Genomic DNA, 19,479 nt, shown 5'->3' with positions numbered 1-19,479 from the left:
GTCTTCTTCCCCGGCTAAGGCCGACCAGGCTCGCTAGTTCGAAGTCAGCAAATGGAAGTCTTCCCTCTACCGCGTGACGCCTCAAATTGGATTTGGATATCGGTCCGTTTTCACCTGTTTGGCCCGTCTGCAGGTGTAAAGGCCGGCGAATAGGTAGGTGTACAAGTCGGCCAGAGCTGACCAAGAACAAGAAGACTCCACAATCTCTCTCCTTTTGTCGTCCCCTCCTCCTCCTCCTCTGATTTCTAGGTTAGGGTTGTTCTTCTGGTTTTCTGCCTTCCCACGATGGATGCCCTGGATTCCGTCGTCGATCCCCTGAGAGAGTTCGCCAAGGACAGCGTTCGTCTGGTGAAGAGGTGCCACAAGCCCGATCGCAAAGGTTTTTTGTTTTCTCCTTTGCCTGATCCAAGTGTTTCTCCCTCAACAAAGATGCATCGGTCGTTTCTTTTTCTTTGTTGATCTCCGTTTGTTTGTGCCCTGATGATACTCCCTCTCTTTTTATCGTGCAGAGTTCACTAAGGTTGCGTTCAGGACGGCTATCGGTTTCGTGGTGATGGGGTTCGTTGGCTTCTTCGTCAAGCTGATCTTCATCCCCATCAACAATATCATCGTCGGATCTGGTTAGGTAAGGCCATAAGGCTAGATGCTGCGTGTGGATCTGCGGGTTCCCCTGTTTTTTCTCTTTCTGTTGCGTTAGGCGGGACGTTATTCTGGGAAACTTTTCGTGTGTTTTTGGTTTATGATCGATCTTTAATTGAATTTTGTGGTACTCTTTGTTTACATTGTCGGAAGAAGTCAGTTTATCTGCATTTCTTGATGGAGTTGATTTGGTTTTGATGTTACTTAGCTTATGTGAACAGTTGGGCAGTATTTGATTAGAATGCGTGGGTTTGCTGTATCAGCATATCATGGCTGCGTCCCGTTTATTCGATCAGCAAAGCTGCCTAAAGTTTGCATGATCCGATTCCATCTACTATATTGCTGTGTACTTTGGGAAGCTTAGGCTTTATTTTGTATTTTCGCTTAATGCTAATTAGCCATCTTCTTGCTTCTGTGAGAATTTTTGTCAAGTTACTGTAAGGGAAGGAAAGAACCATCGAGTTAAGCCTATATATAAAAGAATCTATAATCTATTTGACTTGGTTATACACTTATTCTTGTGATAGACCATGACTTGTTAAATTCTCTCTTTGGCTTGCGATTTTTTTTTTTTAACTACGAGAATCAAGGTTACATTATGTTGAACCTAGATCAATCAGATACATGTCCAATTGTATCACCCGGAACGGACTAGGTCAATGTAGAAGCGAGTAGCACAGTCAACAAGGTGATGTCTCGATTCAGAAGATTTTTGTGCTGTCGATTTCCTTATTTAAGTTTTTCTTTTTTCCCTGAAGTTGAATGTGTTTTTTCCTTCTCTAAAAGAGTAAAATTATGCTTGATTTTTTTTTTTTTTACTTCAAAAACAATTTTTTGGAGCTTTCCTTTTCTGAACTTCATTAAGAGTATTATGCCTATTATTATGTTTGTTGCTAACTTGTTACAAAAGTTCCAAATTTATTTATTTATTTACTGGTTTAGGTTTATGTTCACAATTGTTTTTTAGTTAACATGAGCACTTTTGGTTTTCATTTTTCTTTGAACTTACTAGCTTTTTGTTTGTGATTGGTACTTGATCTTTACAGATTTTATCAAGGTTTGAGCTTCGGTGTCAAGTATACTTCTTAAACTGTGTAATTAAGTCTGTACATGTAAATCTTTCACAGCTTAATTAGGTTTGAACTTAATAGTGTTATCTCCTCTCCAACCAGTTGAACTTCTAAGGAATCTTTTGCTTCTTTGGAAGTTCCAGTTCGGAAACACTTAATCAATCCGTCAACTGATCCAGAGACTTCAAGTTGCCAGAGTTCCATGCAAAAAAGAACATAGTGCTTGGTTATGCTCTGAAAAGTTTATGGCGATCTTTTCCTTGCCCAAAAGATCCTTGACATCGATGTTGCTGAATACTTGTCCAATATATAGGTATTTGGTGTTCACCTTTATACGAGAAGAGCTTGTTATTTAGTTAATTTTGCTAGTGTAGCACCAATTGATAGAAAAAAAGAAAAAGAAAAAAACACAATTTAGAACCTTAGAGAAGGAAAATTTCCATTAGGAAGAGAGTTGGATCATGTAATATTTATCAAAGAAGAGGCAGATAAACTCCGCAGTATGGTAACATATTGTGACCTCATCTAATCTAGGCACCTGATATGGGCTTATCTACAATTTATTTCCACTAAATGGCAAAGAATTCATGAACCTGCACCTAAATTAGCCCAACAAAGAATACTGTGCTCCTTTGAATATGAGATGGTGTCAAACTGATACATGCTGTCAGTTCCTGCTGCAGCTTGCTGTTTCTTAGGTTTTGTTACGGAAAAGAGGGATTGGTATTTGGAAGCGAGACTAAGGAGAGCCCAAGTAATTTTATGCTAAATAATGCTACTCAATTGATCTTTAAGGCGTCTGGTTAGATTACTACTGATCAATATTTGTGACCTTACCTGTTCTGTATTGTTTGTTGCCTTCTTTTTGGTGGTTTATTCCTTTTCAAATAAAATGATTTTTGCGAATTTCATTATGTAAAATTGGTTCTTAGCTGCTAGTTTGATTATCTCTTGGCTCCTAAATGCAGGTAGGATTGAGCAGATTGATTACTCAGTGGATCTGCTAGCTAGCAACATTTTGTGGACGTTTGGAGGATAGGAAATTATAATTCTTCTAATTATATTTTAATAGTGATGTACGAAAATGACTGGAAATTACTTTTGTGCTCTCATTTCGTCATCACCCGGCTTTCGATTTTAAACTGAATGTTCAGTACAAAGTCCGAATCCATGATTAGAGATTCATTTAGAAGGCGGCTTTGAACTTTTTGCACCTACGCAGTGTTGGCGAAATTCTAGAGATCTCCGTATGTTGCCTAGCCTGTATCGTCGTCACCAGCTTGGCTTCTACAATTGCTTGGTTTTCTGTCGGTCAGTTGAAATTCCGTGCCTTTTTCTTTTGTGGCCGAGGCCGACTGTCACGAGAATGCGGCCGCTTCCTGGTCGGTTCTAACAGGCTCGTGCATTATGCATGAGGGCTTATCCCAGGTGCGGCATTGAGAAAAAGGATTGGATCTGGAGTACCTAAATTCATGAACGATTGAATCCAATGCGAATTTGCTACAACCAAAGATAGCAACAAAGTTGGTCCGTGAATCTAATGGCACCTTGTGTTTGTCTCACCATAGATTTTAGATCTATGGTTCTGAGATTTTTTTTCATATGGAGTTAAGGTCTGACTTCCTCTTTTTCAAGCCAATTTTAAATTTATGGGTTTTAACATGTAGCTTGAATTTAAATTCATGGTATTGAAATTATGGTTTGTCTATGAAGATTTTTTAAAACACATTTTTTTTAATGCAGCTTTGGATCTAAAGTTCAATTAAAACATGTGAGGAGGTGGTAATTGAATGTTGGAGAAGGTATTAACTATTAAGATGGGATCCTGGAGAGCGTCGAGTTGGAAGACTTTGGTATCAGGTCGCGAGATCTGTTCTTCCAGTTTCTCTGTGTTGTCTTTTTCTAAAGATTCCTGATTAGAGCTTTACCCGCTTGTTATTTCGGCACTCTGCTTAAATCGCGGCAGTCAACTGAATGGGACGTTGGAACGTTGACACAAAGTTGCTCTCTCAAATGTGGTTACAAAGTTCTAATAGCAAGATCTTAGGTAATGGAAAATAACATAAAAACAATGTGCTTCCCTTGCATTTAGTTAATACGAGTTTTCCAATTAAGACCACCGAGAAACCAAAAAAATATATATTTGGAAGAGCGACAATGGGGTTGATCTCTCTCGAGGTTTGGCCGAACTGCGTCATTGTTCATAGTCTGTGAAATGGTACTTTGTTCAACCAAAAACAAAACGCGTCAGACAAGTGAGGCTGGGAAGAGGGTTCGGATGGAGAGGGAGGGAGGCTGAGTCTAAACTACGACAACTACTACCAACCAATCTTTCGAACCAACCATTCTATCAATATCATACATACATCGCCATGAAATGAGTTGCATGGAGGTGTGCATGCAGCAAACATACACCAAAGAGCGATGGGCATTAAATTACATTTTAAACCTTTTTACTTTTTTAAATCATTTCTTACCCTTTCTAAAATCATGTTATTTATTGTTTTGATAAGGGTATTTTGGTCATTTTCAATTTTTCGATTTCCACCCCCTGAGCGCAGTGACATGGCTCTCCAAGATCCAGCAACCAATAAAATTATTGAACAATCCAATACACAGTCCACTACTTTCGAAAAACAACTGACGACGCATGAAGAAAAAGGGTCCAAAATCCTCGTCGACATGGGCACATGAAAATAGCACGTAAATCATATAAAGCATGAAGCAAAAGGTCCAATATTATATCTATTTCAATCAAAAGTATTATGCTTTTTTTTTTTGCATAAGAAATCAAACGAATATAGGCATACAATGGCAGGCCGAATTCTCTATGTGACGTCATATCGTAGCGCTAATGCCGAAAAAGTATTATCAGCAAAATTGAGAACAAACACCGGAGACCAAGAATACATCATTTTTACTTCTTCAAGGTAAAGACGTTAGCTTTTAAATTTGTGTTGTATTCCACAGGATTGAGGATTTTTCACATCTGAAGTACAATTTTTTACCGTCAGCATCAACCCCACCATTACCACCTCCACCACCATCAAATCTGTTGTCGGAACAAGCTTATATCTCTAAAAGGTTACCTATATATCAGAATCTCAATACAACGACGTCAACGCAGATCAAGCAGCAGCAGTTCTACATGGCACAAAAGACGTACCGCAAGCTATCCACTGCCTCTTCCGACCTCGAGGAAGCATGCATCCTGGCACTTTCGTCCACTTTTTGTTTGAGATGTCATAGAGAACCAGGCGATTCATCTGCTTAGAGCGCAATGACAGCAAAAGAAGGTCCTTGTTACCCAAGCTCGTCATACGCACCTGCTTGCCATAAAACTCTAAGCACATCATATTTGGCATTCTGTCAACCTCCTTCCACAAAAGGGTCATCTTCTGAAGCTCCCATATGCACACACACGTTGCTGCATTCTTAGTCAACAAGCCAACAAGCATGATACGACTGCTGCATTCTGCCAGCGTATGGTCATTTGAGTGCGGTGGAAGTGGAATGCTAAATTGCCGCCACACATGGCTCTCCATGTTGTAGGTGACAAGGCCATCTGGACTGGAACGCATGAAATAGAGAACTCTGCCAACAGAAACAGTCTGAGAGCGGAAGTTCAAATCAAGAGGAAGCTTGACACAAGAAGGCAAACTTCCTGGACGTGTCCAACTGTTACTAACAGAGTCATAGACTTCATAATCTCCGTTTGCTTCTAGCCACATGATCTTGTATCCACTTTCAGTAGATTCTGCAGTCAGAGTCATGCCAACTGCAAGACGCGACCAATCACGAACAGACCTTGAAGGCAAAGCCTTGAAAGACTGTGTTAGTGGATTGCAGACAAAGAAGTTTCTGTGACCAATATCAAGAAAGCAAACCAGGCCACCAGCTGAGGTCACTGGAAGAACAATTCCTTTTGCGGGGAAGGCAGGCATGAGAGGGTGATGCCATTTCTTTAGCAAAGGGTTGTACATAGCTCCACTGTTAGTGTTCTCGTGGGTTATGGTGTAAAACCAAGGACAAGGTTGCTGGACTTGAGCACACTGCTGTGAGAAACTATGCGATGAGAGTAAGGAGTTCCACTTGCGGCAGACAGAACGGAACCGGAAAAAGGTGGCAACAGGCAACCTTGCAATAACAACTTCAAACAAATCCTCTGGAAATTCTTTCCAGATGTTCTCGTCCATAACAATCTCATGGTTCTTGTCTCTTCGTGCTTTCTTGGACGGTGGGCCCTTTGCTTCACCGGGCTTCATTACCTCCGACTTCACTCCTTTTATCATTTTATAGTGACCTTCACTGTTTGAACCACTATCTAAGCTAATAAAGCACCATCTGTGCAGGAAAACAACAAAAAATTAGTGAATCCTGTTTGAGATAAAGCCTACTAGAAGCATGGATTATATAAAAACAATCTAAAACATTACACAGTTATACATAAACTTATCACAAAAAGAAACTATCGATTTTACAGCATAGAAAAGGGTACTTTCAAATTATAAATCAAGCAACATTGAGAAAATCAGTTATAATTAATCTGACCTTCCAAATTCCAAAAGATGGGAATTTCTCCCAAAAGCCTCTTCTCTAGCACCAAGTCCTAATATGCTCTCAATTCTATCAAGAAGCTACAGAAGCCACATTTATAGTCAAGACTGGCTAACACCTACACCATTACATTCACACCTTATCATACCAAAGCAGCCCATGACCATGCTAATAGCCTAATACTGTAACTATTGTAATAAAAACACGATGCAAACACCACAGCTCCTAAGTCCTAACCTTGTTATTGCTAGCAAATAGTAGAGTTTGTATCATCCTTATGGAAGATGTTTCGTCTGTGAATATCCTTCCAGATCTAAGCTAAAAACAAAAAAAAAGGTGATTGTCTGGATTTCTGATTATGCCATCCACAATAAATAAGTAGGTCATTGCATCTTAGTTGGAAGAAATACTCCACCATATTTAAACTAAGCGAGCCTGTTGACCAATCTCCCATCTCCCTCCTAAGACTTGCTCAAGGCTAAATATGGGATCATCCTATCCTAAACAAGTGGTTGGATTCCCCTAGTAGGCAGGAAGCTATCTGCCATAAGTAAATCATGATCATCTTCTCAAATAGTGTTCAGCTGCCCAACTCCTTTTATCTTTTGAGTAGTGTTACCTACATGCCCAATGTGAAAATAACACACAAACATCAGCAAGCTACCAAAAATAAAGAAAACACAGCAATCATCAAAGGGACTCCACTCCTCGTCATACACAGAGAAAGAGAGAGAGAGAGAGAGAGAGAGAGAGAGAGAGAGAGAGAGAGAGAGAGAGAGCTTGCTGTAAGTGCTCACACACAGTGCGAACTACTGTCCTAGAAAATCCCCAGACAAATTAAGGTGGTCACTAAGGTTGGTATTATTGGATTTTCCAATAAAAGGAGGGGAACCATAAGCTAATGGTACTAGGAGTAACTCTCCCGTAAAGTGCTATTTACAGGAGGAACACAAAGGCATGACCAGAAGCGAGACGGTAAAATATAACCAAATGTTCAAGTTGCCACGTATCTAGGTTTATATCAAGAATATCTGTAACCAACCACCTATTTTGAGTGTACTTTTACATTCAAAAACTGGGTGAACAAAGTTGGACATTTCCCCCACCAATTTTCTTCACCTGATTCCAAGTATTAAAGAATGTTGGGGGTGAAAGAAGTCCTGCACTTCCTCATGTTGTGTTTTGACTGCCTTAGTATGGTGAGGAACCTTTAGACAAAGTAAAGGTTGCCCAGGCCAACAATATGTGTCTCAATTGATGCATATATCACTATCAACAGTACCATATATGCAACTTGTAACAGCCACAAGCAATGGCACAGGATGCATTGGTTCCCTCCGTAAGCAGTGTAAATTCTGGAATCCCATCATTTTCCCTACTCTTCCTGGGTCAAAACCCAACTCAGATGAAGCTTTCACAGTGTCGTTTTATTAATTCTCCATAATGTACTTCCATTCTCTTTTAGATGTTTGCCTTTGACATTTTACTAAATGCTCAACATAGACACCACTGACACATTTGTCTAAGCACAATAAAGGTACTCTTCCTGAATTTGACAAACACCATGCAAGTATCATGATTCATACGAATGATATGAAATCCGTTAGAAACTGCACAGAAGCAGCCAGCAAGCTACTACAATTTCATCACTAGAGTAGCAATGACTCCATGTTTCTTCAAAATGTATCAACCACCATTTCTCCACTTGGGATGAAAGTGACGAAACAGCGAGCCCACACAGGCGAAAATCTACTAATATTTCTATTAACACCATGAATTACAAATGTACCATGCCCACTGGATTATGCACCAGAGTGTCTCTCTAGCCAGATAATACAATTCATTCACTAGAGTAGCAATGTCTCTACATTGAAATGCATGTTTTTTTTCAATTTGTATCCACCTCCATTACTCCACCTGGGGAGAAACATGGAGCAAATCAATTACTAAACATAGAGCAAATCAATTACTATTCTTATTACCATCAAGAAATACATATTATAACTTTACCCCATGCTTATGCACCATAGTAAATGAAAGCAGACATAGACCAATCATCAAACCAAAAAATATAGATTAAGCGGAAAGAAATTGCATATACAAGGTCAAACCATAATAACAAATTCAAGAACCTACATAATTCAGTGAGTACCCCACACCAGCAACACCCCCTTTCAGCCCCCCCAGGTTTTTATCTGCCCTGAACCCAAGAAGAATTATGAGAAAAAAAAAGAAATTAACCACCGGTCCACCTCTAAGTTAAAACAACATAGCGCTCACCATCAACAAACAACTCTAGGGGAAAGCTATAACATCACCGAAGAATATCGGTCTTTCTGCTTTTGGAGACAAACCATAAATGCTGAAGCAACTTAAGTCAATAAAAAAGTAGCGAAAGTTATCCACTAAGAATTTGAAAACCTCAAACCCCATGACAAAAACTTCACCAATCCTTAAAACCGAAAGAACAAAAGGAAGTTCAAACACGCCACCTTAAAATATCCTAAAGATAAGATAAGAAAAGCACAAAAATTATAAAAACTAACACAAGAATTTGAAGGACAAAAAAGGTAAACGTATTCAATTTTCCAGTATTCAACACATACACAAACATGGACACACACAAAGACATCGAAGGGGGAAAAGAATCGTGTGTGTGCCTTCACAACAGAAAACTGCTGATAAATAAACATCAAAAAAAAAAAATGTCAAACGATTGCGGCACTTCCGGGATATACGACCAAGTTACTCTCGCCCTACTTCCAGTAGAAGATCGTAGATCACATGGATGTTGAAAAAGCTTCTTTCTTGGTCAAGAAAAGATTTACATTAATCTAACCACATATAATTGCAGAAACTACATTTAGAAAGAATTGTGCAACAGACAGGATCCAAAAAGTCCAATACAAGAACGACAATGGCAAGAAGAAAACCCCAAAAAGAAAAAAGAAAATTACAAACTAAATGCATCAAGATGTCCTAATGGAAAAATATAGAAGATCCGTTTACGAACAGACTCGATACGAGGAAACTTTCCTTTAAATTTTCAAAGAGGCATTGAGAAGCGATCTACTAATTTATTTGGGAAACCAGAAGGACCAAAGAAATTGCCCTTATCGAGCAGAAAACTGTCTCCCATCTCAGAGTAAATATGGCACATCAAAGCAACACACCCGAGGTGAAGTGGACACACAGACTTCAGAGTCCCACGTCGACTAGTGTTCGATGCATCAAACTCACCATCTAAGCGTCTGACGAGAAAACCAACAAAAAACTAGCTAAAGAAAACCTTAGAAGGCCAAGCAAAAAGTAGGAAAATGAAATACCAAAGAAGGCCAACAGCAGAAAAAGAAGAAGATAAGACACCTAGACCCTCTGATACTTCTACTTGTCCAGAAATTTGAACATATGAAAAATACCAACTTCACCCAGATAAATCTACAAGTGAGAGATGAGCCCAAAATCACCATCAAAGCATCTACAACTGAAAAGAAAGCAAAACATATGAAAATCTAGAGCACAGAACCATAATCTCCAATTAACATCAACAGCAGAAACGAAGAGGACCTAAAACAGACACAGATAAACATAAAAATATCCCCTCTGCTGGAATTTAAATGCTCCAAACTCATTCAGGAAGCCAGGAAAGGTCGGAAGGCTACGGTATAAAGCATGACACCAAGACCAACTTCCCGAAATCAGGTCCACAAATTTTCAGTGCATCAAAAACCACCATGATACCGCCCGTAACCACGATTTTTAAAGAGAGAAAGAAAGCAGCGAGAGAGAGAAACCACCCAACAAGAACATGCCGAAAAACAAGCCGTTCAAATTAGCAGAAAAGAACAACCAAAAGAAAAGAAAAAGAAGACAATAAGGAAAAGGAGGGGCCTACCTTTCGGGATTGAGGCGAGCAGAGGAAGAAGAAGAACGCGCTGCAGAATCAGCGTCGTAGATCTCCCAGAGGACATGAAGGTGGATATGGGAGGTTAGTTGCCTGAGCATGGCCAGGCTCTCCATTCTCCCACTATCCTCCGTCCCTGTCTTCTTCTTCTTACTTCTCAGCCTGCTCGTCCTGGAACCTGCTCGCTTCCTGCGCCATCTCTGCTTCCTTTAACTCGGCACTTTTCTCATCTTCTTTTTTCGTCCGTTCCTCGCTCTTGACTATCTCGGCCAAAAGGAAGGAAGAGAAGAGAAGTAATAATGGTTGCGTACAGAGGGGAAGCTTATCAGGCCTTGTAGTTGGGATCAATTACTGGGGCACCATCTTCTCTTCTTTGTCCTTAGTCGCTCCGGGAAGCAAAGCCCGACCCTTCCAAAACTTCTCTTTACTCTTCTTCCTCGGAGGGTAGTGTCTGTATCTGTTAGTTGGTCAGACTTGGGACTTAGACGGTGCCCTCTTTTTCTTCCTTCTTTCTCAACATTTCACTCTTTTTTTCTTTTATAAAAAAATTATTATATAGTTTCTCAACATTGCATGTAAATTATTTACCGTAATAATGTATATGTGGTTATATATTTGTTTACTACATAGCCAATTGTTATTTTCATGTTCTCAATAAAATTATTGCTTCACAAGGAAGGTGAGGCCTTCTGTTTATATGTTCTATGTATTTTTTAAATATGTCGCATGCTTTCTGATTTTGCTAATCTCCTTGATTCGCTAAGAAAAAAACTTGGCAACCTAATAATAACGCTGACTATTACAGGCTTGTATTGGCGGATAATTTTTTCTAATTAAAAATGAACAGAACATGCTTCAACGGTGTGATCGAATATTGGGGTTGTTTCTTATTGAACGGTGTGATCGAATCCGTGCGTCCTCAGCTCAGCAATGGAGTGCAGCTTTTTTTTTTATAACATATAAAGAATGACATATTAATAACATTAAAAATAATAGCTTGGGTAGAAATTTTAATATAAAGAGAGGGTGGTACTTGCATGATATTTGAGAGGAAGAGCCCACCTGTCCGGCTGTTCAACGGTTGATAATTTTTGTGGTTTGGAAACTTGGATCCATCAATGTAACGTAATCCCCCTTTTCTCCTTTTCTTAATATATTCAATTGTTGTCACATATAACAAAGCACTTTCAGCCAACATATATAAAATTAAATTGATCTCTATTTCTCTCTCTTGATTTTTTTTTCTCTATTTTGGTTTTTTTTTTTCCAACGTGGTGCTGCTTTCTTTGTTTTTTCAAGTATTATGCAAATATTTACTATTCACATAAATAAAGAAAAACGTTTGAGAAATACTTTTATTTCCCTTTTTAAAAGAGAGTAAAATGAGTACGCCACCAAAGTCCATAGACTTCATTAATGAGGCTATGACAAGCATTGGCTGAAAAATCTCTTTCATCTCTTAGTGACATCTTTGAATCTAATGCCCTTTCTTGCCTTATTCCACACTAACAAGGCATAAATTAAGTAGCCCTTATCACCTTCACTTTTCTTTTATTTATTTATTTATTTTTTTAGTAGACGGAGGAAGTCACATGAATAGTGCTTGAATAATGTCTTTGCTATAACAGTAGGGGTTATTTAAAAGCTTAGATTGGAATGATGGCCTTAGAGTAAGAAATCTTGATGTATAATAATAATAGGAATAATATTAATAACGTGTACTTTTTGCACTCTTTGAGAGCAATAGTTGCATTTTGATTTGGGTGTGTGTGTGTGTTTTTTTTGTTTTTTTTTTTGAATGAGTAGTGAAAATTTATTGTCCGAGTGAGAGGCAAAAACTCCTTTTTTGTTTCTGAGGTCAAAACTGGTTAAAGATCTGTGTGTGGTCTTATAGTACACTCTTCGACTCGAGTACCATACATGCAACTGTTGTAAAGCTGCTTGAAGGTCTGTATGGTCTTATGGTATACTTTTCGACTCGAGTGCTATGCATGCAACTATTGCAATCACAAGGGTAGAACTAAGAACGTGTTACTAGCCGGTTGCTATGCCCCTGGGCTGATCCATATTAGTTAAAAGAAGGGAAAGGTGTGAGTATCGATGGTAAGGATAACTTTACAGACAAAAAGTAATTACCCCATTCTTACTTTTCCTATGCATTGTCACTCAACTAATTTTAATCTTTTTGCCAAACTCATAATCAATGCACCCTAACCATAAACCCCACTTTTACTGTTTTCCTTCTATTTTTCCGGTTTCCATGTTTATTATGATTCAAGCACAAAGCCAGCATTTAAGTCAAAACTACCAAGATGAAAACTGGGCTCTCACATCCACAAAACTTTTTCACATCTAGTGCGTTTTAAAGCAAGTTGCACTAGTCAAATCAATTTTCTGACCTTGTTCGAAAGCTTTCTCACACCTGCCAGATGTGATGTCTACATTGGCTTTGTATTCACGTTGCTTTAGTGTAAATCACCATACTTAAAAGGACTTAAATAAGTAGATTTTTGAACATTTCAAAACCACCATACTTGTCCTCCCCTCTCTTCTTTCACATGTAGAGTCCATTAAGTAGGTGGACCTAATTTTTTCTCTTGAGTTTGGTATTTGTTTTGGATTTTGTGATGTATATTTGGCTGTGGCTTGTAGTTCACAAGCACAAGCAGTGCCAAATACAAATATAGGGTAGGGCTAGACTAAGCAAGTGTTGGACATTTGGTAAATCACCAAAGTTTTTAAGATTTTTTTTTTATTTATTTATGTAATGGGAGGAGGGGTGGTACAAGTCACATATGGACGTGTCGCGCCCGTTTCGACGCGAGTTTTAGTGAAAAGTTAACTTGGGCGTGTCGCGCCTGGTGTCCCTGTGATGTAGGTTTCTAATGGCTGTCAAAGGGACCAAATAAAGATTGCTTATGCATGTGGGTCCTGTGCTATAGTTGCATGGCATGATTGTGGTTGAACCTTACCTCTACAACAATAAACAATAAGTGGGTGCACCTAATATGAATTTATCATCCATGTTGAAAAAAAAGAGAGGAGGAGGAGAAAAGAAGACGCCGATAGCATTTAAAGGCATCACAATTTGATGCGAGCTTGTTGTAATCGTCATGATTTCTCTCGAAACTTTATGTCTCTGGTCTTCTCCATCATCTCTGTCGAGGACTTGGACCTCCTTTCCGGTCCATAAACTGCACGGATCCGGGTTTGGTGACCGAAAGTTTACAAGGGAACCTGGGCATGCAGGGAGTTGGTTATACCTTCAATTATGGATCTAGCCTCATATGAGTCACCGCATTTGGATATGGACCGGTTTAAACACCCGGGAAGAATTTGGATCTAGTTATGGATCCGCTGGGGTGGGCATATCCATCCATCCGTCCATCCATTTTCTGTTGGAATCTATTCCCTTTGCTAAAGCAATCAATGTTGAGGGGAAAAGTGCGTTGGGTGGTTGGTTCATGAAACCTGCTTTGAATTAATGAACAACTTGCACATAAAACGCGGGGATTTTTGGTTGCTTCACCACCAGAATAATTGCTACCCATCATTGCGATGTATCTCACGGCCAGTTTTAATCAGCTTTCTGCCCAACTTTCACCATGGCTAGACATGTAACTAAACAGGCCGGTCCAGCCACTAGATATAAGCTTGACCTAACCCCATTGTTGCCGAATCAAATTCTTGCCTTAGATGCAAATCAAGGTTCCGAAACCGAATTCGAGTTCAACTAGCTTGAAAAATCGGACGCTTTCGTATATCTGGGTTCGTTGTTAACCCTCCTGATTTAGAGTCATGCATTGGCCACCTAAACCTTGGTCTGGGCTCAGCTAGCTAGATCCACTTGGGCAACTTGACCTATGTCCTCATCGCAGTCAGTTTGCCAGTTAGGCTGGGCTTGCCTGTCCACTATCCATCCAATAATGCACCTTGCAGTGGCCAAACACTGTTCCAGATTGAGATCAGAAGATCATGTTGCCACCTGTTTGTGGTGCCAACAACAACTTGAATTATAGTTATTGGTCGGCTAGAGGGTCGCCAATGTCCTCATCAGTACAAGATCGGAGCAGTGATGTGAAGCACAGCAATGACATCACCGAAAACAAACTTGATACCCAAAGCTTCAGCTCTTAACAGGACATTAAGATGAAGTACCTTACTCTTCCTCCTTACTGAAAAGTTCACGAGAATTGATTATCTTTTCATGCCAAATCCAGCATCTTCTCTTCTCTCTCTCTCTCTTTTTTTTTTTTTAATTTTTCCCTTTTTTCAACAACTTAAATAGTAATAAGAGTAACTTATATACGAGACCTAAGTTTTTAGTGAGTAGAAAATTTGTACAGTAAAAGTGAGGGATTTGTCTTTATATGTGCACAGGACATGTTGCTCGTGACAGTGTGAGCTGCCATCCAGCCATCTCATTCAAAGCTTGTCGCCAAATTTTCAACTTAAACTGCGAAAAGATTCAAAAGGAAGAGCTCGGAAAGCTGCAGAAAAAAAGGGTTGGCCCTTAATGGCATGATAAAGTATGAACTGTTGAATGGACCAAATTCGACTACATTTTTCTTGAATGCACGGGGACGCGTCACTGCATTATGAGTTTGCTAGAGACAAACAATCGCTAGGGATGTCCGGTTCGATTGGGATGCCCTCTTGGCCATATATATATATATTCATGAAGTTTACGTATTTGAGTTTAGGTCGAATGTGAAAGGGAAAAAGTAATATCTGAATCTATGAAATCTGATTTCACCATCTGATTCTAAAGTTTTTAATTCACATTTGAATTTGGATCCAACTTTTAAACCGAATCCAGTCAACTTTGAATATGAACCCGATTGGATATTTATGATATTCAAACCCAAATCCGGTTGGGTGTCATTTTTTAATTCAGAATTTGATCCCATTTCTCAGTCGGATTCTAAAATTTTTTCAGTATTGATTTATTAAAGAAGAATTTGACTGGATATCGAATCCAAATTGGATGTGTTGGCATTATTATCAATCACGTTGACTCTAATTTCTATTTCAAATTCCATAACTTAATTTGAGAACATGGATCCTATTTAAATTGGACGAATGTCAACAAAAGGGCATTCTCTAGCTGCAATTATAATTCTTCTTTTTATTAAAAACAGAGAAAGCTATTTGGAAAAAGAAAAGACGGACAAAGCAGAAGTGGACCAGAATGTCTTAATTAATTAATATGTTTATTAAAGTAGAACTTAAATGGATCAAATATATTTAGGTCAGAAAAGATCTCAATTGTGCAATTTTGCACCTCAAATTTTCTAACATTACATATAGTCGATTAGTCATGCTTAGGGAAGGTGGTGGAGGCACACTCGATATTAATGGGCCCATTAAATAGTTTGTTTTTTAGAAGATTTCTCCTCAGAAAAGTTTAAAAGAGCTAATTTTTTGTAACGAGTCCAGTTCTTGGGGAAAAAAAATCAAATAAGCTCTGACCAACGTACTTCTAAAACAAATTATATTACAGAAAGACATTCTGCTTTTGACTATTTCAGAAAAATATGCTCGCACTTTGACATATTACAGTAAGCTGCCTAACATTTAAACTAATTATCAACGAAGGATTCATAACATAAAAGATTATATCAGAAAACAAGATGGCACTTCCCCGATCTAAACAGTTCAACGAAACCCAGCTTGAACGACATGACCTCGATATCGGTAAGCAGAGTGCCATGAAAGGACAACAAAAGAACTTAATCCAAAAAAAAAAAGAAATAATTAACTGAACAACAACTAATTTTAATTAAGCCTGCTAGTTGGTTTGAGTGGCCTGTTATAGTTTTAATTTTGTAAATAACGAGAAATTGAGTTGAAGGGTATGTAACTGAGTCTAAACCTCTCATTAAAAACTAAAGATCCCCTCCAACTCACCCAAATAAATTTTAAACAAAAAAAGAGAGGAAAAACTACGGGTATTTCTCCAAATTCCTTAACGCACAAAATAGACAGTAAAACCAGTTTTATTTTTAAACTGTTTTTTCAGGTCGTTGTCATTTTGTAAAAAAAAAAAAACCAATAAAAAGTATAAAAAAATTTGAAACTGGAATCCGTTGTGGTTATAGTGAGTGCTAACGAGAGGTTAGGTGATGAAGCTGCAACTTGAGTTGACGTGACTCTTGATTTAAAAGGACGCCCAACTGCCAAAACATGATGGTGCAGTTGATGGAGCAAAAATAAAAGTGAGACGGAAAATAACGCAAAAAAGAACAAGGGTAAATCCGGTTAATTCATTAGCCTTTTGATGTTTTCCGAAATGCGGACGGCGGTGAATCAGTTTTTAATAAAATGTTTTATTAAGTAAGAGGGAAATGCAATATTTTTTAAAAGGAGTATGTATACGTGAAACTGTAGAAGGTTGGGCGCCCTTTTATAATTTATATATCCTTAAAAATAATAGAAAAAAGCTAAAACTACCGCTCAATAGATTGAAAGCCGAATTAAATATTAATAAAAAATATAAAATATAAAACACCTAAATAATATATTTTTTTTCTGGTAGCCCAAATCAGGTGGAACTGCTGGTTGCGTGTGGGGCCGAAGGGAAGTCGGAGGACGCAAAACTAAAAGCCTGGTTTGGTCGTTGAGTTCCACGCGCAAAATGAATGATGATGGGGGCGGGGCGTCTTTATCCGAGGCAATCATGGCACCTCATTCACCTAAATGATGCTGAAATAGTAGCCATCGGTTCCATCTCATCCCCTACGTCGACGATCATGATGTGCAACGTTGACGTCCCTGCTTCATACGCCCGATCGGACGTGCATATCTGTCCGATTTTTGTGAATTGTATCCATTTTGTATACTTTTTACATACATTTAAAATCCATGTTAGAGGTAGAAGGTGAAATCCACAGTTTGGATTTCAGCTACCACACGGGCTCGATATTGCCAAACACAACCTAAATGTTTTTTTTTTAAGTGTGACCCACAAAATGTTTGCCAATGAATAATATCACTTTTTTTAAATGCTTCAATGACTTCTGCCCTAGCTAATTGCATTATGCGGCTGTTCTATGTTTCGATCAATGTTATTGGAGAAACATCTCGTTGCTTTTATATGTAAAACTAATTCGACTGTTTCCTTGGTCCTACTCATTTCTTATATATGTAACAAGTAAAATCCAACACCATGACAGTCTTTGTCTATCTCTCTTTTTCATAATAAGCACATTAATTAAGGAAAACATATAAATTAGAGTTGTTACCAACTTGTGTCTGTGTGTGTGTGTGAAACATCGTTGGATTTTACTCGCCACTGCTTTATGGTTGTCCAACACCATCCAGTTTACTTAAAAAATTGTTGAAATTTGATTTACTATTTGGATTTATTGCCCAACTCCTCTAAAAAAAAAATTATCATTCTTTTAATCTTAAAATCCACCATGCATCAGCTTTTGTCATTTTTTTTAACCCTATATATTAAGACCACCCAAGTATATATTATCCGCAAAATCAGCACAAATATTACGGCAGAACTAGCCAAACGTTTCTCTGTATCGTCCTTTCTCCTAGTAAGTCCTTGATAACGTCCCTTGTCAGTGTCATCACATAACTTTGCCAGCCATGCTAATGCTTGATTTTTCTTTAGGAAAATTATTTCAGTAGCTATGTGAGGGGCCTGGTAAGCTTTGACCAACATTGACACATATTAGCCTTTTTTTTAATCATTGCAAACCCAAATAGCTCATGCACCCAAAATGTGACAACCCGACCCACTTCTAGGCTCGAGCCTTGATGGATCCCAACTCACTCCTTACTAGTTTCAGTTCTAGCTTGAAAAAAATTAGGAACTAGGACAACCAACAACTTAACAACTCCCTTTATAAGTCTCTCAAGATTGCTCACAATTTTCAATATGTAACTTAACTTTAGGGGTGTGACAATCCACCCTCTTAAGGCACACGCGTTCGTGGGTGTATGACCACAGGTTTGACTGTTGAACCGTGCTCTAATACCACTGTAACGAGATAACCCACTTTTAGGCTCGAGCCTTTGATCCGATGGACCACAACCCACACCCTAACAGTTTCAGTTCTAGCTTAAAAAATTGTTAGGAATCACGACAATCAACCACTTAAAGAACCCTTTTTTATAAGTTTCCTAAGATCCCTCACAATCTTCAATACCAGACTAAACTTTTGGAATGCTATACGAAAGACCACCCATTACACTAAATTTTGGACAAAACACTAAACTTTTTACCATACATAACATGTACTGGTGACACATATTAATCCACAAGTTTTGAGCTTATTATTGCTAGAAGGGAGATCCCATTTATGATTATGTAAATATGAGCATGGATAATTTTTTTTTTCATGTTTTGAGTCCCTTAGGTAACTTCTTGTGTTGTAAAAGAAAGGTATCAATATGCAAATTGAAGTATAAATTGAAGTATAACAAAGACACCACCATGAGACCGAAAAAAGGACTGGTACTTTAGGGAGACAGGGGAAGGTTGGGAGCGTCGGCTCTCAGTCAAGTGGTAACTTCTTATTTTATCATTTCCACCTCTTTATTTGGTGGAATTTGGCTCTGCTATGTGAAAATGAGAGCATGAGTGGGGCATCGATGACAGAAAATGGTTTACCATTTTCCCCATGCAATCCAATACAAAGAGGTAAACCGGGATTTCAACAAACCCCATTTTCTACCTACTCAAACATGTGTCTCCTCAACAGCCCCAGTTAAGTTTTTTCATGTTATATAAGAGCAATAAAGATGAAAGTTTCGAATGAAAATGCAACACAAGAAACTTAGTTTCTCATGTCATATTTTTCACAGGAAAACTATTCGCAATGAAGCATGGATTAACAACCTGAAAAACAAAAAACACTAATCACATATGGTTGACTACATTTTTTTCCTATTAATTTGAAACTTTCAGGATGATGCAACCTTGCATGGAAGGAAAAGCTTGGTCGTTACTGTAAGTACAGTTGGGTCCAGAACGTAGGTTTTGTCCTTGCTCGACTTGACAATGGCTGCTGCCTCTCGGCCCGTCTTGGTATTTAAGCTGCGAAGCACGCCAAAACTCACACGTCCAACATTATTTTGTGTATATTGTACTTATAGAGTCTAGTAATTGACCGTCCTAGTAGCCACGTCTTCTATTTTTGTCTCAACAACGACCATTACAGCGATGTTGTTGATAAATCCAACCAGTTAGAACACTTTTTCTTCTCCTTGGCATTTAAGCCCCTCAAATTCTAGAAGCGAAGCTTCACAGCAATTAATCAAAATCATTTTCGGTTTCCTCAACCTAGAAGA

The 19,479-nt window shown here is 38.5% G+C and overlaps 2 protein-coding genes across 4 annotated transcripts; one reads left to right on the top strand and one right to left on the bottom strand.

The window, feature by feature from the left end:
• Positions 1-42: 42 nt before the first annotated feature.
• Positions 43-2,901, top strand: LOC116246856 (protein transport protein Sec61 subunit gamma). Of its 2 annotated transcripts, none has more exons than XM_031618755.2 (3): positions 43-379; positions 510-625; positions 861-1,154. In XM_031618755.2, the coding sequence occupies exons 1-2, from the start codon at positions 286-288 to the stop codon at positions 623-625; spliced, it is 210 nt and encodes a 69-aa protein (XP_031474615.1). In that variant the 5' UTR covers positions 43-285; the 3' UTR covers positions 861-1,154. The 2 variants fall into 2 exon arrangements, with proteins under 2 accessions (XP_031474615.1, XP_031474613.1); XM_031618753.2 differs by lacking the exon at positions 861-1,154 and adding an exon at positions 2,678-2,901 and having other exon boundaries at positions 69-379.
• A 1,528-nt stretch (positions 2,902-4,429) lies between these two features.
• On the bottom strand, positions 4,430-10,566 carry LOC116248035 (F-box only protein 6). 2 transcript variants are annotated; one of them, XM_031620603.2, is made up of 3 exons: positions 10,162-10,299; positions 8,403-8,466; positions 4,430-6,053 (listed from the first exon to the last, which is right to left on the bottom strand). In XM_031620603.2, the coding sequence occupies exon 3, from the start codon at positions 5,999-6,001 to the stop codon at positions 4,838-4,840; it is 1,164 nt and encodes a 387-aa protein (XP_031476463.1). In that variant the 5' UTR covers positions 6,002-6,053; positions 8,403-8,466; positions 10,162-10,299; the 3' UTR covers positions 4,430-4,837. The 2 variants fall into 2 exon arrangements, with proteins under 2 accessions (XP_031476463.1, XP_031476462.1); XM_031620602.2 differs by lacking the exon at positions 8,403-8,466 and having other exon boundaries at positions 10,162-10,566.
• Positions 10,567-19,479: the final 8,913 nt, after the last annotated feature.

This window comes from Nymphaea colorata, chromosome 2, assembly GCF_008831285.2.
Source record: "Nymphaea colorata isolate Beijing-Zhang1983 chromosome 2, ASM883128v2, whole genome shotgun sequence".
NCBI lineage: Eukaryota > Viridiplantae > Streptophyta > Magnoliopsida > Nymphaeales > Nymphaeaceae > Nymphaea > Nymphaea colorata.
Note: the sequence above shows the minus strand (reverse complement) of the source record. Positions and strands in the feature narration are given on the sequence as shown.

What these genes read in the sequence shown, in the direction of transcription:
- LOC116246856 (XM_031618753.2), top strand. Translation starts at nt 286, where the DNA reads ATGGATGCCCTGGATTCCGTCGTCGATCCCCTGAGAGAGTTCGCCAAG. An exon ending in CCACAAGCCCGATCGCAAAG is followed by an intron (nt 380 to 509) that starts GTTTTTTGTTTT and finishes TTTATCGTGCAG; the next exon opens with AGTTCACTAAGGTTGCGTTC.
- LOC116248035 (XM_031620602.2), bottom strand. Translation starts at nt 10,286, where the DNA reads ATGGAGAGCCTGGCCATGCTCAGGCAACTAACCTCCCATATCCACCTT. An exon ending in GCTCGCCTCAATCCCGAAAG is followed by an intron (nt 6,054 to 10,161) that starts GTAGGCCCCTCC and finishes TTTCCTGCACAG; the next exon opens with ATGGTGCTTTATTAGCTTAG.